The 23,260-nt window shown below is 36.9% G+C and overlaps 1 protein-coding gene across 6 annotated transcripts in view; it reads right to left on the reverse strand.

Moving 5' to 3' along the window:
• wwc3 (WWC family member 3) overlaps window positions 1-23,260 on the reverse strand; it is a 49,456-nt gene continuing 26,196 nt past the window's right edge. The window contains exons 6-24 of one of the 6 annotated variants that reach the window (XM_077198719.1): window positions 18,808-18,937; window positions 18,133-18,267; window positions 17,934-18,007; window positions 13,469-13,717; window positions 12,609-12,698; window positions 12,117-12,134; window positions 11,502-12,037; window positions 10,744-10,864; window positions 8,431-8,508; window positions 8,238-8,324; window positions 7,916-8,111; window positions 7,546-7,722; window positions 5,889-5,989; window positions 5,641-5,788; window positions 4,994-5,158; window positions 3,816-3,908; window positions 3,458-3,694; window positions 2,424-2,551; window positions 1-745 (exon numbers count right to left, since the gene is read on the reverse strand). In XM_077198719.1, the coding sequence (XP_077054834.1) occupies window positions 679-745; window positions 2,424-2,551; window positions 3,458-3,694; window positions 3,816-3,908; window positions 4,994-5,158; window positions 5,641-5,788; window positions 5,889-5,989; window positions 7,546-7,722; window positions 7,916-8,111; window positions 8,238-8,324; window positions 8,431-8,508; window positions 10,744-10,864; window positions 11,502-12,037; window positions 12,117-12,134; window positions 12,609-12,698; window positions 13,469-13,717; window positions 17,934-18,007; window positions 18,133-18,267; window positions 18,808-18,937 (2,830 nt within the window). In that variant the 3' untranslated portion in view covers window positions 1-678. Of the gene's footprint in view, window positions 746-2,423; window positions 2,552-3,457; window positions 3,695-3,815; window positions 3,909-4,993; window positions 5,159-5,640; window positions 5,789-5,888; window positions 5,990-7,545; window positions 7,723-7,915; window positions 8,112-8,237; window positions 8,325-8,430; window positions 8,512-10,743; window positions 10,865-11,501; window positions 12,038-12,116; window positions 12,135-12,608; window positions 12,699-13,468; window positions 13,718-17,933; window positions 18,008-18,132; window positions 18,268-18,807; window positions 18,938-23,260 lie in introns of all 6 variants that reach the window. The other 5 variants (XM_077198720.1, XM_077198718.1, XM_077198722.1 and 2 more) reach the window with 5 other exon arrangements.

Below are 23,260 nucleotides of genomic sequence, written 5' to 3' on the forward strand. Positions count from 1 at the left end.
ATATTAATAATTTTAATAGAATAACAGCACAAGGGACAATGACAACTGCAACAAAAGTGGATCAAAAAAAGTGACATTATAAGTAAATAACTTTAAAGAATCAGGTAACAGAAACAAAATCAGCCAAAATTTCCATTCTACTGTACGTCAAAAACACTTACAGTAAGTGCTATTTGTTTTAAGCTTTATAAAATACATTAAAAAGCAGGGAGCATTTTTATTTCCTTCAAGGAAAAGTACTATAAAATAAGTTACAGTACAGTGAATTTGTCTAAACTGACTTTGTTCCCGTCTTCCAGCCTTAAGTAAGTGTAGACATCGAAATATCAGAAGTACATCGTACAGGAGTAAAAAGATGCTTTGTTCTTTTATAAAACACTTATTCCCCCTTTTAACAAGCAGGAAAAATATTGCCAAGATGTCAATAATTACATAAAATATAGGTGTACGTGTTCATTAGTACTACCACACGCACGCACGCGCACACACTCACAATCACGCACAACCCCACACACGCTTGTTTTGTACAGCTTTCTGTTCAAATGTTGCATATCAAATAACTTTTAATCTTTGTGCTGAAATAACTACATTTCTGTTCTAATTACTTCATGGGCATGAATACAAAAAAACAAAACAGACAGATTCTTCATTTTTGATATAGTGTGGCCTAGGGGGCGCTCACACGTCGTCAGCTGGCAGAGGCGGGATGTTGAATCTTGGTCTAGTAAAGAAAGCCATCTTCTCTCTGCATCAGGAAAGATTGATATATTTAGCATTTATCAGAAATTCTCCCCATGCTTTGGTGTTGATTAAAGTGTTAGTTCACCCAAAAATGAAAATTCTTCAATTATTCACCCACATGTCATTCCAAACCAGTAAGACTTTCGTTCATCTTCAGAACACAAATTAATATATTTGTGATGAAATCTGAGAGCTTACAGACCCTCCTATAGACAGTAACGCAATTGCCACTTTCAAGGCCCAGAAACGTAGTAAAGACATTGTTAAAATAGTCCATGTGACTACAGTGCTTCCACCTTAATTTTAAGAAACGTCAAGAATACATTTTGTGCGCAAAAATAACGACTTTATTCAACAATTTCTTCTCTTCCGTGTCAGTCTCTAATGCTGTTCACATTGTAAACACAATGCAACACTTCCGGGTTCTCCGTCAGAAAGCCGGCTCAGTATTGGCCGGCTCCAGTGTCAGGAGCTGAACCGAGACTGACACGGAAGAGAAGAAATATTTGAATAAAGTCATTATTTTGGGGTTTTTTGGCGCACAAATAGTATTCTCATGGCTTAATAAAATTATGGTTGGACCACTATAGTCACATGGAGTATTTTAAAAATGTCTTTACAACCTTTTTCGGCCTTGAAAGTGGTAATGTGGTCTATAGACCCCTTTTCAGTTGGTAAACATGATGACGTTTTTATGTGGCGGAGCTTAGGTGGAGGCAGAACGATCCCTCTGGCCGCTTCACTAACGCTAGTTTGCAAGTTTTGTTAGCTTGTTTTTTAAAACAATAACGGGAGAAAATCAGATTTTATCTTAATGTGCAAGGTATTAACCGCGAGTGTAATTTGCAAAAGTTAATTTTTAACGGACGGAACCAGATTGGCCGACCCGTACACCCTCAGTCAATGGATGGAGGATCTGACAGGATTAACATTACCTCGGTTGAGTGGCCTGCCTTCTACACCTGCCTGATAAAGAAACCGAGCGTAAAGACAAACTGAGGGCATATATATCTTTAGATGCTTATAACTATGTGATGAATGCTCTTGACTTGTGGCAACGTTACATTGCGCGGTCCTGCCCAGCGCCAAGGCCAGAAGACGACAATATAAAGAGTGACATTACAGTGCAATTTTAATGATGTGAATATTTTCAAGAAATAAAAATATTTTTTATGTATTAAAATTATATTAATTAACTATGTATTTCATTATTCTTTCTTACCAGGTTCTTCAAAACGTCTATCACAATCAATCACAACAATGTATACAATCATAGGTGATTCACAAATAATCACAATAATTTAGAAAACATTATGCGATAAAATTTCAAATTGGATCCTGTAGGTGATTCTTTTACCCAGAAACACAACAAGATGACATTTAATAATAATAATAATAATAATGTAAGATCCTTATTATGTAGCCGAACCTGTGCTGGTTTGTATTGGCCGCCTCCAGTTTTCACTTTGTTTTGCCTCCAGCTAACGCCGTGTCGTAATTGTGACGTAGGCGCAAAAGAGGTGGGTCAGAAAGCTCTCGGATTTCATCAAAAATATCTTAATTTGTGTTCCGAAGATTAACGAAGGTCTCATGGGTTTGGAACAACATGATAATTAATGACAGAATTTAAATTTTTGGGTGGACTAACCCTTTAATAGATGGGAATGTTCTGACAGACTCACTTGAACGTCTGCACGGGGAGGGGCTCTTTATGGCTCTGGCCCCTCATTTGCAAAACCTCTTTTGAGGCTTTTCGCAACCTCCTTTCAGCTGCTTCCTCCTGCCTCTGCTCCTGCCTGCTCTGCTTGGCCTGCAAGACACAGTTAAGGGGAGAGAAAGAAATAATCAACAATAAATGTGATTTTAAACAAAAGTTACAATTCACAACGTCTTAGAATTGTGCCCTGTCTCCCTTTCTTTACCTCTGCTTATATTCGAGTCAGTCATAGTTGTAAAGTACACATTTAAGACTATTTCTTTCTTAAGTCTGGTAAATTGGCGTTTCATCAATGTACCCTATGGCTTTAATTCCATATAATTCCGAATAAAAAATTTCCATGGTAAATGGTCAAATGACAAAATGCCACATGTAATACTTAAATTAGTTATATATAATTTATATCCACAATACAATATTATACAATAGGTATAATTTGTAAACATCAGTTTTATACAACTTAAAATCTTAATGTATACCTTTCAAATGTTTGGGGTCAGTAAGCTTTTTTTTTTCTTTAGCTTTTTTTTACTTAAAAAAAAAAGAAAAGTAGACTTTTATTTAACAATGAAATTTAATTTACCAAAAGCTTAAGTGTTTAAGTGTTTCTTGAGCAGCAAATCAGCATATTAGAATGATAATGTGACACTGAAGACTGGAGCAATGATGCTGAAAATTCAGCTTTGCTATCGTAGAAATAAGTTACTTTTTACAATACGTTACAATAGAAAACGGTTGTTTTAAATTAAAATAATATTTCGCAATATTACTGTTTTTACTTTATTTTTGATCAAATAAATGCAGCCTGGGTGAGCATAAGAGACTTCTTTCATGTTCGTGCATAATTCAAAAATAACTAATGTTAAATTTATACAATATTCAAATGCTGTAAAAGTATTGTTAGTTCATAGCTAATGCATTTATGTGAGCCAAAGTGTTACCAACTGAACAAATCTTTTGATTTAGAAAGTCGCAATGCAGATATAGAAAAGGCAGTACCTGTCTCTGGGCCTCACGTAACAGGTTTCGGAAACGCTCATCCCGCAGGGCCCAATGAGGGAGGTCCGCGGGGCCGCGGGGGCCCTGCATGGGCTCCTCCAGCCTCAGTTTGAGCTCCCGCAGAGCGGCCAGCTCCTCGCTCAGCTGCCTCTGTCGTGTACGGCAGGCCTGGAGGTCCAGCTCCAGGTCCAGAGAGGTACGTGTGGGCTGCTCAGCCAGAGAGGAGCGGTGAGACTGCTGCGGTTACGCGAAACAGACACATAAGTACACTTCCAGAGCAAAAGATTATTAATTATGTTGATGATTAAAAGATCAAAAGATGATTATATTATTATGTGTCCAACGGGGTCATCCCAACCTGTTTATATCGCAGAGTTCGTCGCTCTAGAGTGTTTCTGATGAAGGGGGATTTCTTTGGTAGTGTAGAGCTGTCACTATCACTTCTGTATAACTGTAAAGGAGGGAAAACAAAGGGATTTTAGAGAAGACTTTTTGCTACTTTTTTGCTACTCAAGTAAATGTATCTTTATTTAAGAATGTATTGATATTTGTACTGGAAAACTAAACAAAAATACTGGGTAAGAAAATCATTTTACAGTGTAAAAACTTTTAAATTAAAAACTTGGTGGTCTCAAAGCAAAATATAGGATTAAAACTTAGCAATGCGTCACTTATATATTGTAAAGCTGTTTTTTTTTTTATTGATGCAAGATTCATCATTAATTTTGTTTTAATCATATATTTTAATCAAAAAAAATTTACACTGTAAAATGATTTTCTTACCCAGTATTTTTGTTTTGTTTTCCAGTACAAATATCTAAACATTCCTAAATAAAGATACATGTACTTGGGTAGCCAAATAACGTAAGATATTAAGTCTTGTCTAAAATCTATCAAAATTACATAATCTAATAAATAATCTTGTTTTCCCTTTGAATTGAGTTTTAACTTTAAAAAAAATTCCACAGGCAGATGTTTTTCTTGTTTTAATCAGTTTTTCTGAAAGCACATTATTTTGCCTCTCAAGGAAATGTATCTTATGAAGCCGCTAAAGCGACATGGTGAAGAAAAGATATTTGAGATGGGATGAGAAATGATTTGGCAATGCTTTTGCATTCTCTCGCAAATGTTTTGCGTTCCCCTGAGAAAGTTTGCGTTCATCCGCAAACAACCCAAATGTTTTGCGAGTGAATGTAAACGTTTTTACGAGGGAATTATTTTTCCTCCCATCTCATGTTTTTTTCCCACCACCATGTCTCCTTAGGGGCTCTGTAGTATCTTGATTTAAAGTTTAGTTTAGACAAGACAAAATTACAATGTAAGAAGCAAATTTAGCAATGTATTTACTATATTAATATATATATCTTTTTTTTATACATTTATTTATTACTAATGGTTATATGTAATACATTTAGTGGCTTCATTTCAATACTGTGAATATTCATGAAACATCATTCCTGTGATTTAAATCACTCATACTTTGTCAGATCAGCCATCACTAACCGATTGTGTGAAGTGTATGTTGTTTCTACTTACCCTACAGACGTACTGACTGCGCGCTCCAGGAGAAAACGTCTGAGATCTGACTATTGTGCTGCTGCGCATGAACGGTGAGCTGTGACCCCAGCGTCCTGCCCTTTCTTTCGGCCGCATCCTCATTGGCTCTGGAAACACACTTTCTGTGTTGGTTGCCTTGTCCACCTGAAAAAACATAGAAATGAAATTTGTTCAATGATCTATTAAAGGTTAGTTCACCCAAAAATTTACATTTTTTATATTTTAAATTGTAAAAATATTTTTGATCAAATAAATGCAGCCTTGGTGAGCATAACATACTTCCTTCAAAAGCATTAAAAACTCTTTTGGACTCCAAACTTTACTGTAAATCTAATTAAAGGTATATTTTGGGTCATTTTCAACTAGACGTCCTGCATGTGTTGTCGAACAGGAAATAATATTAACACTCCCTGAGTGTGCAAACAAAAGCCTTTTAAGTAATTTAGAAGCAGACCAGAGAATTTAAAAGCAGATATGTGCGCCTTTATTTTTGTTAAATAACTTTCATCAATTTCTAAACAACCTTGAATATTGCATAAAGTTCCTCTGAGTCTAGAAAATTGATTGTTTAATAATAGGAGGACAATTCATACAGTTGCTATGACTTTTGTAACACTTCACAATACCTTTACAATTGGATTTCTCACTGCAGGCTGGAGACAGCGTCTCCCAGAGGTCACGCAGATACTTTCACCGTAAAGACTCTCAGGACAGGGAATGACAAACGCTGTACTGTTACTGCAGCCGCTGTCCACTGACTCAGCCTGCCAACTCCTAAATCACACACAGCAGTTACAGCATCATCTGATGTGTGTGCTCTTAGTCATAAGCTGAAAGGTTTATTGGTTTATAGAAAGACAGTGAGTGTGTGGACCTCTCAGAAACCGCCTCTCCGGTCTCTTCCTTCCTTTCCAGCTCCTCTTCACTCCTCTGTAACTCTTTCTTCATCTCCTCCAAATTAGTCACCACCGACACCTACACGAAAATGGGCAGCAGAGGAAAGACATTTTTATGTGATGTTAAAATATTTTTTGTTATTTTAACTTAATATGCAACTAAAAGACAGTCATTTTGTAGGTTGATTTCTTCAGTACAGTGTAAACACCGTGGAACTACCATTGTTCTGTTTGTTCAGCAAATCTATATGAACATTACAATAAAATATTTGAACATTAAAACAGGCATGTGATCAGCTAAGAACAACATGACTATTTAATAATAATATTTTAAAAAGTACAATAATACTATTTTAAAAAGTACAATACTAATATTTATGGCTGTCTTAACATTAAACTACATTTATTTTGGCAGAAAACTCTTATAAGACCTTAAAGTCACCATGAAATCAAAAAGAACTAGTCTTTTTTTTTTTAAATGATTTATCCATGCCAGTCATTCTAAACAATTTATCTGTGCAAATCGTTTTGTTTTTTTAATTCATGTGCCCATGTAATCTTTAATCAAAGTAACTTCCCGAGATGCAACCAAGATGCAAGTCCCACTCTGCATTTTGTTTTCCAGTTGAGAAGCAGTTTCACTTGGATATACAGTGCCTTGTGAAAGTATTCATACCCCTTCATTCTTTTCACATTTTGTCATTGTCAAACTACTTTAAATTATTTTTTTTCAGATCAATCTACACTCCATACATGATAATGACAAAGCAAAAAAACAGATTTATGAAAAGAAAAACCTGAAATAAGTACATTGCATAAGTATTTGTAAAATCAAATCCAAAGTATGCACATCCTCAACAAGGTCAACAGGGAAATTAATAAAAAAGGGGGAAAAAGTCAGCACACAATGGCTCCAAAAATGTGAAACATTTAAATGCTAGAATCACACACAGGTGGTAAATAAGCACCCTTACAGCCTCAAGTCTTTTTGGGTTTGATGCGACAAGCTTTGCACATTGCATTTGGGTTGCATTGATTCTTCTCCTCAGATCCTCTCAAGCTCTGTCAGGTAGGATGGGGAACGTCAGTGGACAGACATTTTCAGGTTAATATAGCGATGTTCGATTGAGTTCAAGCCAGGCTCTGGCTGGGCCACTCAAGGACATTCACAGAGTTGTCCATAAGCCACTCATTGCATTGTATGATCCTGCCACCACTACACTCTACTGTTGATGAACAGAACCTGGTTTCATCAGACCAGATAATAAGGTTTCTCAGTCTGAGAGAGTCTTTTAGGTGCTTTTTTGCAAATTCCAAGTGCGTGTCTTCACTGAGGAGAGGCTTGAGTCTGGCCACTCTGCCATAAAGCCCAGATCGGTGGAGTGTTGCATTGATGTTTGTCCTTCTGTAAGTTTCTCCCATCTCCATATATGATCATGGAGCTCAACTAGAGTGACCATTAGCTTCTTGGTCACCATTCGTTCTCAGTTTGGCAAATAAGTCGTGGGAACAAATTCTCCATGTCATCAGAGTGAGTAAATGATGACAACATTTGGATTTTTGAGTGAACTATTCTTTTAATTAAAGCATAATGGCAGTCAAGGGTCAGAAAAGTGTCCAGTGTTGTGATCTCACCTCAAGCTTGCCTTGCCCTTCGTTCTTTTCCTCCTCCTCATCCATAATGCGGCTGGGTTGAGTGAGGCGGCTGTGCTCGGGCCTGTGGTTCTCTGTGCTGTGGATCTGCACTTTGAGCCACTGGAAGATCATTTCTGTGCTGCCAGCACAGTCTGTCAGCGAGACCTGAGCAGAACCCTGATCCCCAAACAGACACAGGTTAGTATCAAATCATCTCACAGCAACAAGCGTGAACACTAAAGCTACACATTTTAACGTTTTACATGCAGCGTGGTCCAAAAATACTCCTTATTTGATTGTTTGAATACAAAATGATTCATTACAACTTAAATGATCAACATGCTATTTTCGAGTGAATTTTTAGTCTAACCAGTAGCTCCTCTTGAGGGAGGGGTCCTACAGCGCAGAGGTTTAACTGTAAGGCATGGGCCCCGGGGCCTCCAGCACTCAGGGGGATCCGGAAGCCCTCATTAAAGGTGAGAAGAGATTGAGGCTCCTGGGCCTTACAGCAGTAATATATGCAGGGCCGACTGGAGTCCACCGGGAGAACGTGAACCTTCACAAATCTGAAAGATGCAAACAAGGAGATAAAGCGCCATGTGAATGTGCACGTGTGTAAATAGTTTCTGCAGGGGACATCCCTGCAGTAGATAGGGATGAGTGCATTAATGGATGTAAGATGGAGTACTTACACTTTGCATCCATCTCTAATGTTGGCCTTGCTTAAATTTCTCATCTGAAGGACATGCAGCAGCAAAAACATGCCATTTGAATCATATCTGTAAAAGAGCCATCCAAAGTGAATGAATGTTTTAATAAGAGTGATTTGGTGGTTTATAATGAGGGAAGTATGTATGCATGTGTATGAGAGTGTGTGCTGCTTACAGAAGACCAAGCTGAATCTGAACTGGCTCTGAGGCTGTGATGTCTTGAGCAAAACTGACTTCTTCGGATTCCTCTGTCCTACTGGAAAGAGACATTTAGACAATTATAACAGCAATGCACTAACATGCATGTATTTATACAATACCGTTCAAAGTTTGGGGTTGGTAAGATCTTTTGTTGTTGCGTTTTTACCCTCTGGGGTCCTTCATTTCAGGGTCACACTCAGGGTCTTCGGGACCAAATGGTCCGGAAGGGTTTGATTCATATTTATTAAAAGAAAATCTTTTTTTTTTTTTACTTGTTTTTTATAATTTTTTTTCTTTTCTTTTTTGGTGTTTTGAGATAATTTAAGATTTATAATTAATATTTATGCAATAAATACGACCCATTTTCCCCCGCATTTTACCCCCATTGAATATAATAGAAAATAAACAAATATTTTTTTTTATTTTTTTTAAAGCTGTATTTCATTTTAGAGTCAAGTCAAGTCAAGTCAAATATATTTATATAGCGCTTTTCACAATACAGATTGTATCAAAGCTGCTTCACAGTATCAATCAAAACAACTTAATGTTTGTTTATTACTGGAAAAAAGACATCCAAGTTTGGTAGAGCTGATCAATGGTATGATTGGTTAATTAATTTGAATATCCCCAACTGAGCAAGCCAAAGGCAACAGAGTCAAATGAGGTCTAGAGTCAAGCCTAGACCTCATAAAAGCAATTTTTGAAATTAGATGGATGCCATCTGGTGGACAAACTGAGCATTTTAAAACTGCAAAACCTATATGTAATCTGAATTTATTCGTTTGTTTATGTATAAAAGTGTGTTTGTGTGTGTGTGTGTGTGTGGATGTGTCTGTTTTGCACTCTTGATGTTTTATAGATTCACCCCTTCACTGTTGTGTGCTTTTTTTCTGGATCGTGGCTGATTTGTAGATTGTACGCACAAAAAAACTCTGTATTGTCACATTTTTGCCAATTTCCCATTCATTTCGTATGGCGGGACCATTTGGACCCGAAGGCCCTGAGTGTGACCATTTTTTTTACAACCACTTAGACTATTCAAATCCTGTCCCCAATTTTTTGGGGTGTTCATTAACCAAGTACCAACAAAGTCACCAAATTTCGGACCATTCCGATGAAGCTATGATTTTACACAATTTTTTATTTAAATTCTTCGGGACCATTTGGTCCGAAGAACCCTAAAAAGTCTTTTTGGCTTTATTTATTTGACCAAAATACTGTGGAATATTATTACAATTTAAAATAAATCTTTTCTATTTTTATACATTTTAAAATATAATTTATCCATGTGAATTTTCAGCATCATTACTCCAGTCTTCAGTGTCACATGATCCATCAGAAATTATTCTAATATGCTGATTTGATGCTCTAGAAACATTTCTTATTATAATCAATGTTGAAAAAAGTTGTGCTGCTTGATATTTTTGTGGATACGGTGATGCATTTCTTTAGTGTACTTTGATGAACAAAGTTTAAAAGAAAAGCATTTATTTGAAATAGAAATATTTTGTAACATTATAAATGTCTTTTCTGTCACTTTTAAACAATACATACTCGCTACATAAAATATGAATCTTACTAACCTCAAACTTTTGAACAATAGTCTACATGTATGTGTGTGTGTGTGTGTGTGTGTGTGTGTGTGTGTGTGTGTGTGTGTGGCCTGGTAAACCCTACCTTATGGGGACAAAATGTCCCCATAAGGATGGCAATATCTGAAATCCTTGTTCGTGTGGGGACATTTTTTGGTCCCCATGAGGAAAACAGCTTATAAATCATACTAAGTGATGTTTTTTGAAAATGTAAAAATGCAGAAAGTTTTCTGTGATGGGTAGGTTTAGGGGTAGGGTTAGTGTAAAGGGATAGAATATACAGTTTGTACAGTATAAAAATCATTATGTCTATGGAAAGTCCCCATAAAACATGGAAACACTACATGTGTGTGTGAGTGTGTGTGTGTGTACATTTGTGTACAGGATATAACGATAATGCCTGACACAAAAGTACACATTCCAAAGTAGGTACATGCCAATTTGAAGATATTTGAAGAAGAAAAAAAATATATATTTGTAACTTGATGTTTTTCACAACCCAAATTGCCCACATTGTATTATTATACAAAGACTGCTTACATAGTATTTTTGGGAGCTTGACAACCCATGGTCAATACTTTATCAATTTTCTTTTATGAGTTTGGAATGGCATGAGGGTGAGTTGAATTGATGACAGAATTTTTGGTGAACTATCACTTTAGAGTCTTTATCTTTATTACAGAATATCCTCTCACCTTCTGCTCCAGGCTTCAAACACTCCACTGTCTGTTGCCAAAATGTCTTCATTTACTCCTGCAGACACTCGTCTTGCTCTTCTGCTTGTCCGACTTGCACTTTTACAGCGTAGGGTTACTCCTATATAGAGTCACACACACACACAGACACAGACAAAGACACAGACGCACACAAAAGAAAAGAAAACGTAAATCATTTTTAATATCAAAACAGTGCAAATAAATGTTTAAAACTACATTTTTTGGCAACACTTTACAATAAGGTTCCATTTGTTAACATTACTAACATTGAAAAATACTTCTAACGCATTTATTAATCTTATTTTAAAGCAAAATTCAACATTTACTAATATATTATTAAAATCAAATATTGTATCTGTTAATATTATTAAGTGGACCTGGGCTGACATGAAGAATGAACAGTTGTATTTTTATTAACTAACGTTAACAAAGATGAATAAATACTGAAACAAATGTATTGTGATTTGTTAGTTATTGTTAGTTAACCCATTATCAACAGCTAACTAATGGAACCTTATTGTAAAGTGTTAACATTTTTTAACACATTTATTCATTTGAACAAAAATGCCTTCTTTATAATTTATTTATAAGCATTTCAAATAATCAATAATTACATATTTATTTAGATTTCTATCCTGAATGCCTTAACACTTGAACAATGAAAAATATGAGATTAATTGCAACAACACATTTTAAATCGATCAGTCAGTTGCAATTTCCAGGTAGTTATTCATCACCTGTGGAGTTATGCGTTCCTTGGAGAACTCCGTCTCTATGGCTCTTCCCTTCCAGGAGGTGTGCAGCGGCTGGGATTCCCACTTCCCCTTCCCCAGGAAGAGTAGTGTGCTGCTGGTATTGAGTCTGGTTCCGCAGCCCTCTGCTGGCCACCTCCATGTACTCCTCTGTCATCTGGGCCAGAGGACAGTCCTGGGGGACAGAGTGATAGGGGGTGTCCATGGGGGAGCTGGGAGGGGAGAGCGACGAGAGCGAGGACCGAGAGGAGAGAGAGGTGAGAGACTGCGGTGTGTCGTGCGAACGTTTTGGGCCGAAGGCTGAACCGTCCCTACTGTGGGTCTCCAAGGGGAGAAGGTAGCGGAAAGAAGGGTCCAGAACATCAGAGTTTCCTTCTGTTCGCTCATACTGGGGTAGGCCGTAGATGTCGGTGAAGCTGACGGAGCTGAGAGAACCACGACTGGATGCCAAAGAGCCACGACTGGAGGCTAAAGAGCCACGGCTGCTGCTGGAGGACACTGTCAGATTACTGGCTGATAGGCTGCACACAGAGAGAAATGGTCATTTTGGGTTGATGTGGTTAGACATCCTGTTATGTGTCTTAGTGTTTTTATCATTACCTCTTTTGATTAGGAGTGCTAATTGATAAAAAAGAAAAAGAAAATCACATGATATGATATGATATGCTGCTTATTTAAATCAGTAGCCAATAATCACACTGAATGTTCGATTCTATCAATGTATGCAGAGAAAAAAAGCCAAGATAATAATGTAATACCTTATTGTGGCAGATGAAAAAGGCTTTAGAAAAGAGGCTTCAAAAGTCAATATGTTGTTTATTTTATTGAAAGTAAGAGTATTAGAGGCTTACAGTCTAAATAAACCCATACTTTTAAATTACTTATTGTTATTATTAAAATAAATAAAAGCATAATAATTTAATAATATAAATAGACACACACACGGTCAGTTTGACCTTAATTCTCTCGTACATTTTTGTATTATTATTATATGATAATTACATACATGTGTTAATTTGACAACTTTAGTCTTGATTTCTGTACTCTGAATCAGGTTTGTATGAGAGTGTTCAGGTTGTGTGTGTGATGTACCTCTTCAGTTGAGAGTGTAGATAGGTGGTGATACGGGTGGCTTCCTCTAGTTGCCTCATAAGTACATTCCTTTTCTCCTGCTGTAATATCCTACACAACATACACACATTTGATACAGATAATGATAAGATTTGCCACATTTGGCTAACCATTTGATGTCTGCTTGATCTCAACGAATCATAGACTGTAGATCACAAATGCAATACTATTTGTTCAATTGTTCATTGTGCAAAACTGGAAATTATAGTCTGCCCTATGAAAATTTGTTATGTAATTTAATTTTGACCATTAGAAGAAAATGCTATTCTACCATTTTATGGCACCTAATGTGACAAAGACAACCCATCAATATTCATTACATGACAAAAAAAGAACACGCAGGTGGGGATATGAAATCTGATATGTATACTGACGTAACATGACAAAAAAGACCCAGTCTCAGCTGAGGTATCAGATACAAGATTCTCATAATGAGCGGATCAGAGCTGGCACAAGCACATCTGCTTTGTTCATTGGGTAAATAAGGGCACCTTTATTTACCTCTGCAGGCATTTACAAAACTTTTATAGACATATTTTGTTTGCAAGATTTGCTGATAACGAATACATTATTCTACCACCATTTGAGTGGAGGTATATTATGTTTACCTGACATGCTTTTCTTTATCACCATGTTAGTGCAACTTTACTTTTTTTGCATGGTTGTAACCTGCTTTACTTTGGTCTACAAAACCTGAGATATCCTTGAAAACATTCTGCCAATTAAAAGTGCAACAATCCATTAGAAGTGATCCTCTCTTAGAATACTACATATGTTAAACATCCACATACATGACAGTGAATTATGAAATAAATTCCAACCTCTGATTGGCCCCCTGACTCTGGACAATCTGGGCTTTCTGCACCTCGTCCCCCAGCCTGCGCTTCTCTTCCTGCAGCTGGAGCAGAGTTTCGGAGGAGTGCTGCTGCTGGCTGAGCAGAGTGATCTCCTGCAGCAGAGCCTCCTTCTCCCGCAGCAGCTGCAGACAGTCCAGATCCCGGTCGGCCTCCGCGCGTCCCGACCAGCTCTCACTGTCCAACTGAGCCAACTGATGCTGAATACTGGACATCCTGAGAGAGAGAGAGAGAGAGAGAGAGGAGAGAGAGAGAGAGAGGAGAGAGAGAGAGAGAACAGGGGATCAACTTAGCTTCTGTAAACAGATAAATGCAGACATGATCAAATGATTGTGTTCACTAGGCTACACATACAGTACAGTTCCATGATTAATATCACATAAATGCAATACTATTCATTCCACCATTCAAAAGTTAGAGTCAGTTAGAGTGAAAAGTGTACTTTTATTCAAGATGGATGCATTAAATTTGATCAAGTGCGACATTTTTTCAAAAATTTCTGATTCAAATAAATGCTGTTCTTTTTGAACTTTCTATTCATCAAATAATCCTGATAAAAAAATATTAAGCAGCACAACTGGTTTAAACATTGATAATAATAAGAAATGTTTCTTACGCACCAAATGAGCATATTAGAATGATTTCTGAAGGATCACTGAAGACTGGAGAAATGGCCTTTGAAAAGTCAGCTTTATTATCACAGGAAATTCAGGAATAAATTACATTTTAAAATGTATTAAAATAAAAACAGTTATTTTAAATTGTAATAATATTTACTGGATTTATTTATCGCATTTTATTTCAAAACTGAAAAGAAATTGTATTAAAATAAATAATAATGGTAAAGAGAAATAATGGCATGTCCAGCATGTTATATGCGTGTATGTGTGTTTGTAAAAGGGCTGGCAAAAATGTGTTTCTGCACTTTGGAGGTCAGATATTGTGACTCAGTCAGAGAGCATGCAAGTTTCCACAGCTTTCTTCTTCTCTCAGCTCACTCTCTTTTCCCCGTTCCCCCTTACTTTCTCTCTCTCTCTAATGTCATACCTGGTACTCAGTGGCCAACTCTGTTGCTATGGAAACATGCATCTTGTAAAGACGTTTGCATGGAGTCACTGCTATAACACAGAAGCCAAAAACAACAGCACCAGTTCCTCTTAAAATAAAGAGGAGCTTCCAAATGCAATGTAGGCCACATCAATCCACCACTCTACTTTTACACAAACCGCTAAAATCTACAGTGAAGTAGTAGCAATATTATTACACAGCAATTCCAGACAGGGTTTCCCTTAAAGGAACACTCCACCGTTTTTTGAAATAGGGCTTATTCAGTCTCCCCTACATTAAGATAGGTGGGCAAAAGCATTTTTGTCTCAGTGCATGCATTGTCTTAGTTTGGGATTAACGACGCTAGCTTAGCGTAGCATAATGAATGGAATCCTATGTTGTCAGGTAGCATGTCTTGAGTAAAAATGATAAAAATAAAAATAAACTAATTACTTCTTGTGGCTTGCATATTCACAACAAATACAAATAGCAATTCAGATTAAGATTAGGTGATTTCCTAGGCAGATATTGACTTGGGACTATTTTATGGTGAATCACAGGCAAAGCACTGCTACTTGGGCGCAGTCATATCACGCAACACCTGAAATCCCCCAACTTCTGTCAACATACCGGCGTGAATATTAGCTGGCTATTTTTCCGACAGTAGACATAGTGAATGGCGATGGACATGGGGGATTTTGTGCGAGAAGAAGAGGGTGACTTCCCAGACAGTCACGATACAGAACCATACCTCTAAAAACCAAGTTTTCAGAAGAGGAGCTGCGTGAAATGGAAATAGACCGACAGAAGGAGGAGGTTGCGATCGCTCAACAGCCTGAGGACATGAGGATAAGAGCCAATTTTTTAACAGGTAACGATAACAGCACTTTTTTTTTTTCAATCATGTTGTTCATGCTAAACAGGTTGAACTCAACATGAGGTTATAATAGATGAGGCAATTTGAACCATACTCTATATACAGGTTCTCAGCATCTATCTTACAACTGAATAAAGACACAGATTCATGTAAGGAAGCTTAATAAAAGACAACTTACATGTGCACTTTTTTCTGCCTGTTCTTTGAAAATGGATGGGACGGCCGTATCCTTCAGACGTAGTTTTTCTGGTCCTATATAGCATTTTTTCAACATAATCCTCCGGTGCAAAATGCTCTTCGCAAACATGATACTGGCTAATTTTGTAGTGAGGTGTTGAAGTACAGATATCCAGAGCAGCTAGCCATCGATTTCTCAGTTCCACATTCGGTGGAATTCTGTGAAACATTACATTTGTGTATGTCCTTTGCTCGTTCTCACAACCTTTTGCAGGTAATTACAATGTTTGCTGTAACTTCTCAAACTAAATACAATCCAAAAGCGAAGATACTCAGTGCAGGTCAGGTCATGCCGGTATGTTGACAGAAGTTTGGGGATTTCAGGTGTTGCGTGATATGACTGTGCCCAAGTAGCAGTGCTTCGCCTGTGATTCACCCTAATATAGTCCCAAGTCAATATCTGCCTAGGAAATCATCTAGTCTTAATCTGAATTTCTATTTGTTCTCATTGTGAATACGCAGGCCACAAGAAGTAATTAGGTGTTTTTTGTTGTTGTTTTTTTATCACTTTTACTCATGACATGCTACCTGACAACATAGGATTCCATTCATTATGCTAAGCTAAGCTAGCGTCGGAGCTGCCAAACTAAGACAATGCCTGCACTGAGACAAAAATGCTTTTGCCCACCTATCTTAATGTAGGGGAGACTGTGAATAAGCCCTATTTCAAAAAACGGTGGAGTGTTCCTTTAAAGGCAGTGGATGAGGATCATACTCTTGGGAAATCACAGCCAGGCTGAAAAGCAGTTCCAAGTCAAAAACTTCTGCTCGTTGAAATTGATCGTTGATACTATTTTCAAAGTGATTTGACTTACGATATTTGTATAGTAGACGAAAAATTGGTGGAAATTCTAATATTAACATGGGGCCCCGCCCCACGCATATCTAGGAACCAAATATCATATAGAAGTGGGCATTTTACGTCTTTTGACGCATTCCATCGTCATTCATGATGCCTTCCATATTATATCATCACATTAAAAACATTGATTTTTTTTTAAATTATGTTGAAATCACACTTGCTGAGTCCCATTTGGCCAACTTGTACTATTCTCTAAAAGAATGAGTACTTCATACTTTAGAGTTCTCTAAAACAGAGTACTTCATGCTGAGAACCGTCCTTATGTGTTTGCATAAAGATGCATTTAAAAGTTAATGTCCAAATTTATCTTTATAAAAGTTCACAATGTTGTTGCAGAGGAAATATAATATGTATAACATTTAATAAATATTTTTTCCATCAGGCTAGATACTGATTATTATTCACTCAAACCTCTTAACCGTGTCACATATCCACCATGTTTGTAGTTTTTAAACACTTTTTATTTGTGTTTGTAGTTCTAATCAAATCCTCATCCAACGAGCAATGGGTTGTGGGTAATATTAGCCGTCAGAGTGTGCATGGATCTAGCGGCAACATTCTAATCTGAAAAATGAAGCCTACCCGGAAGTGCGAAAAACTGCAATACATCGAAAATCCGCTAGGGGCAGGTCCCAAAAGAGAGCAAATGTCCATAGACCCCCCTGTTAAAATGTCCGTTTTCACAGCATAAATTCATGTTTTTACAGGTTGGTCCCATGGACTTTTATTGTATTTTTCGATAGGTTCCGAGTACCTGACAACTATGAGGGGGTGAATTTTTTTTCTAACTTGTTAGTTTAGATCTTATTTAGATATAAAATGTATGACAAATAAGGGCGTGGTTAACTTTGATTGACAGCTGATAACAGGCTGCGCCGAGTGGAATTCCTGAAATTTGACGTCTCGGCCATGATCTGACACAACACATCATACCACCTCTGTATCCTTTCTGAAAAGATTTTCCAAGATGGCGCCGCCCATACCCCCCATAAACGGCCTCAAAACAGTTCTTCAGAAAGTCTATGGGCGATATCACAGACGCTTTGTCCATATTTTTTACAGTCTATGGCATGGATCTGCAATTCGAAATCTAACTGGAAATGGTAAACCATCCGGGTACCATTGAAAAACTCATTTCAACATTACGATTTGGGACACACTAATTCTAATTTGGAATATTTAGGACGGATACTATGCGAATTGGGACACAGTGACTGACATCTTAATTCATATATAATCGCATATACCAATTTTTTATGAGGTTTATAGGTTATTCTGAAAAATCTATTTTTAGAAAATCTCTATAGAGAAGATTAATGGGATATTATATTTTCCAAAAAGCAACCGACTGTTTTCACATGTTTGTTGTCAGTAAAGGTTTTGCAGTGTATTTTTGCAAATCTCCTTACTTTTTTTTAGCCTCTTCATACTGCCAATTGAGTTTGACTCTGTCTGCAAGCAGTGGTGGCTCCTGGGTGCCAAACTGTAAGAGATTGATCAAATTATTGAACATATATGACTTTAATTGTATTTCTGTGATGACACAAAATCATACTGTCAATCGTAAAACAATTGAAACTTCAGTTGCAAAACAAAACCCTAACAAACCTCTCCCATCAGATCAGTCTGGCATCCAGAGTCTGTGTATTGTTGTACACTACAGGAGTTAATACCCAGGGTTTCTGCATTGTTGGCCACCTCATTAATGGAGTCACAGAAGTTCAGTGTCAGCTTGGCCAGGCTCTGTGCACAACAAAAGAATAACAAATTAAAGTGATATTCATAAAAGAAATCCTGAGTAATCAGTTATGACCACAAGATGGCAGCACCTCTTAAAATAAAAGATATTTGAGAGGAGGCTGAAGGTGTTAAAATGAATGATAAATTAGGGGGGATATTAATGTCTATTCAGTATCTAGAGGTGCATTCAGTAGACAGGAACTAAATAGAATTCATTTAGTCAAATCGAATTGTTATTTGCAGTGCAATTTACACCTCAATCATGTGACAATTCTGTGAGTGCATCAGCATTTTCAATGAGAAAAAAATTTGATGGCAGGACTTGATTTTTTATCCATTTGGGATCGACTGGATTGTGAAAAGTGGGTGTTACACCCCAGAAAAGAGCTGAATTGAAAGAGTTTGCTAAAACAACACTGTGATGATGTGTTTTCCACAATCCGCAGTTCTACATATTTTGTTAACCAAGTATAAAAATATTAACAAAACATTTCCTCTTTCAAGGAAAAATCTATGAAGATGATGGACTTGTGTCTATCTGACCTGGATGAGGTCCTGCCTCTCCTTCTCGCCGGTGCTGATGGCCTTTTTAATGCTGCGGAGCTCGCTGAAGATGGCCTGGGCTTCATCTAGTTTGTAGTTGGTCTGACTGCTGGACATCTTCCGGTCAATTCTGCTCAACAAAACACACAAGTGAACAAACCATCAGCCGTGTGGTTAATCTTCTGAGATTAATTGCTATTGAGATACTGGAAGTAAAAAAAGAATAGAATAGAAAATACAAACATTCGGGTTTCTTTCTTACACACAATAAATACACTAAGCGCTGGGCATATGCCATCATTTTGCGCCTGGATGTGTATGTTCATAAATATCTAAATATGGTTTAAAGATTCTTACCCTCTTAGTGCCGCTCAACTAATTATAAAGAGTTAAACTAGCAATGACATCGGAGTTTATTTACGCCAAACAGGGTGTTACTCTACCAGAGCCAAGCCAACATCACTGCTCCACACAAAGCTAATATACAGTCATCTTTAGTCATACAGTATGAGAATGTCAAAGAGAAAGGGGAAAAAAAATCTATTGCTCTTGAAAGGAAACCGTGAGATGGCAGCTGTAGATGTGAGCTTAGATTTATTAAAACTTGCCTCGCTGACCTGTCTAACAGACTGGTTAACCATTTAGCCATGTTGGAATAATATTGTTTTAACTTAAACCAGCTTCTGGTCTCAAAGGCATAATAATTAGGCGAGTGAAACTGGAGAGCACTGCACTAAAACCCTCCCGTCGGGGAATGTCTGCCTTCTAAAGCACCAAAGCACTGTGGGATATATATCCTCCAGAGTGTAATGCCTGAAATGTTGGGCATAGAGACAGGATGCCATTCTAGAAACAGAAACAACGACTAAACTAGCTTTAAAAACTTGTAAAAATGCCTTTCATCAATTTGAACTGGAAAGCATTAAGAAATGTTTTGTTTCTCAATATACTATTGCATGCAGCAAAAACGAGAACATCTTAAGCCATCATACAGATCATTATGGAATTTAAAATATATTAAATGAAATGTATGATTCTCAAGTTGCCAGATTTGATGGTTATAAATCACAGGAGTGGGGGAGAGATTGTGTAAAGCATGTCTTTTACATCAGCATGTCTCTGGTGTGGCGCCTGAGCTCCTGCCATAGGCCACTTCCTGCAGGCCACCCTCCTCCAACAGCAGGTACTGTCAGCTCGCCTGCCCTGCCTCTTCCTCTCCTCCTCTCCACACAAGCAGGGCTTTGTTTCCCTCCCTTCAAACCACCAACCTTTCACAGCCCTGCCTGACCAGGACCCGAGTCTGCCAGGCTACTACGATCACCTACCCACCCTTTCCACCCCAATATCACAACGTACGACTGCCTGGTGACACAGACCAGACATGCCGGCTGCTAGTTTTTAAGACGTAGAAAGTGAAAAAGACAGGGTGAAAGGGGAGGGAGGAAGTGACCTAAAGACCATTAAAATTTAAGTTTTTTTATAGATATATGAACAAATTTCTTATAAAGTGTGTATTAAATTAAGATTAATCGCGCATCTAAACACTCTTATGTTGTTGTTTGAACATGGGGGAGACTGATATAAGCATTTTACAAGCTACAAACATTTATAAGCTGATGTGCAAATACCTGTATCTGTGCAGGTGTTGAGGACGAGGAGAAAGAAAGCAAAGTTTTAGTCTTCTCAAATTTTGCTTGAATAGAGCTGAAATCATGATACTTAGACCTTGTTGTCCCTCCACCGACTAGAATCATTCCATTATATATAAATACCCTACCGGACAAAAGTTTGGGACGGTAAGATTTTTAAACGCTTTTGAAAGAAGTCTCTTGTGCTCACCAAGGCTGCATATATTTGATTAAAAAAAACAATAAATACAGTAAAACATTAAAAAAAAAAAAAAAAAAAAAAAAAAATATTGTGCTGTTACAATTTTAAATAACTGTTTTCTATTTGAAAATATTTTAAAATGTAATTTATTCAGCCTTATTACTCCTCCTTCAGTGTCACATGATCCTTCAGAAATCATTCTGAGATGCTGATTTGGTGCTCAAGAAAAATTTCTTATTATTTTATCAATGTTAGAAACAGCTCTGCTGCATAATATGTTTGTGGAAACTGTAATACCTTTTTTCAGTATTCTTTGATGAATAAAAAGTTCTAAGGAACAGTATTTATCTAAAATATAAATATTTTGTAACATTACAAATAAAATGTATTCATTTCTTTCTTTCTTTGTTTAAAGTCTTACTGACCCCAAATATATACTGCATATTTACCATATATGTATTATATATAAACAGCAAAGCTTTGATGCGACTTCTACAGTAGAGTGACTGCTGTTAGACACTAGCAACATCTCGAAATATTCAACTGAACATTAGACTGACATCAAATAAAAAGTAAAATGACAGTAAGAAATTACAGAGGTCCCAAGGCTCTGACGACTTGTGTCAAGAGGGAGATTCCATTTTCTTACAGCGCTGAGTAAAGAGTTAATCTTGCTATTCTAGGAGCAAGTAGAATTGTGTTCTATCTAAGAGATAAGGGCCCTCACTGGGATGCAGGAAGCAGGGAGGAATTTGCTGCCAGATATCGCTGTGTATTTTAAAATGCTTTCAAGCACTTTTTGCCCCCTCCTCATCTCTTCCCACCCCTCCACTCGCTCTCTGTACTCCGGACTCTCACTCTTTCTCTGCTTATTGAGCTTTTCCTGTCTTGGCAACCCACAGTCAACTGGTGCATCCTCTTCCTGAGGTGGAGTCTCCTTTTCCAGACATACACACACACACACACACACACACAAAGCTTTTTTGTTGGTTTAGGTAAAATTCCCCACACATATTCCCAGATCACTTTAAATAAACAATCTAAACACCACACTACAATCTTGTAAACACTACCAAAAAAGCCAACAAACAGCTTCACTGCAATTCAAAACACAGCATCCAAACAACTATTCTATTCTATTTGGTATATTTTAGCATTGAAAACAGCATGAGAAAAGTATGTTTAATCAGACATTTGCAGATCAGGTAACTAATTTGGATTTTTTTAGAGCTTGGTATCTGGTAACTGTTTGGTTTGCTGATCCACTGAACTGAATAATAGTGAAATTAGTGCTGAAATTAGCCCTGAATGCACTAGCTAGCTATGCTAAGTATAAGGATGGCCTCGTCTAAATGAAGAACTCTTTCTACCCGACAAAATATTATTAGATTATTGCTAGCAAAACAGCTATTGATGACTCTCACACTGGGTAGGGTTTGTTTTAAATCTCTAATCCAAATTAAACTTCAGAAATCAGTTTTGCCGAAACGTTAAGGATATGATTCTATTCGAACTTTGTTTTGTAGCAAATCCATTACCCATATTAATATCCATAATACATTATTAAAATAAAATATTGGCCTCCCATTTGTGCTACAATGATAAAATGCTTACTATTCAAAATGTAACCAACAGCTATGATGTCTTTGTACAATATTTGCATGTCGGATAACCGTTTATTTATAACGGTAAAAAGAAAGAAGAGAGAAGCTTTGAACCAAAGCATAAAACCTAAACTTACTTAAACACTTAAACAATATTTCTCCTGCCTGGCAAGTATTATCATCAGGAAATAAAAACCTACTTACTTCATCTCCTTTAATGCAAGTTACAACTGTTCTGAGACCGAGAGAGAATGTGTGTTTGGGCTGATTTGTGCCCGTTTGTGCCACAATCGCTCAGAGGTGAAGATTACTGTAAACGTATGCTTATGCTATACACTCTCTTTTAAAAGCTTGGGGTTGGTTTGATTTTTTTATTGTTTTGAAAGATACCTTATGCACATCAAGGCTGCATTTATTATTAGTATAAAAATGCTGTAAAAACAGTAATATTGTCACATATTATTACTATTCAAAATAAACGTATTCTTGCGTTGTATTTTAACATTTTAAAATGTCATTTATTTCTGTGATGGCAAAGCTGTATTTTCAATGTCACATGATCCTAATACGCTGATTTAGTGCTCAGGAAACATTTTTCATTATAATAAATATTGAAAATGGTTGTGCTGCTTAATATTTTTGTGGAAACCATGATACTTTTTTAAGGATTCTTTGATGAATATAAAGTTCAAAAGTTCAGCATTTTTTGTAACAACATTTTAAATGTCTTTAATGTCACTTTTGTTAAATGTAATGTCATTTTGTTGTTGCTAACATACTGTCCCCATTACGACACAGTTTGAGAGTGGTGATTTGAACAATAGAAAAGACTGATTGACTTTGTTAAAAGTGAATTGTGCAAATACAGTCTGACATCATATGCTGTGTCTTACTTGATGTGTACTCTCTGAACCTGTCCAAAAACCAAAGTTGTGGACATTTGGAAAAGTTTCAGTTAAAAGACAACTACTCAAACAGAGATACACACAAACAGAGACATGAATAAACAGGAAACATAA

The sequence above is a fragment of the Siphateles boraxobius genome, unplaced genomic scaffold (genome assembly GCF_051911475.1).
Source record: "Siphateles boraxobius isolate OS27281-9 unplaced genomic scaffold, OSU_SipBor_1 41, whole genome shotgun sequence".
Classification (NCBI taxonomy): Eukaryota; Metazoa; Chordata; class Actinopteri; order Cypriniformes; family Leuciscidae; genus Siphateles; species Siphateles boraxobius.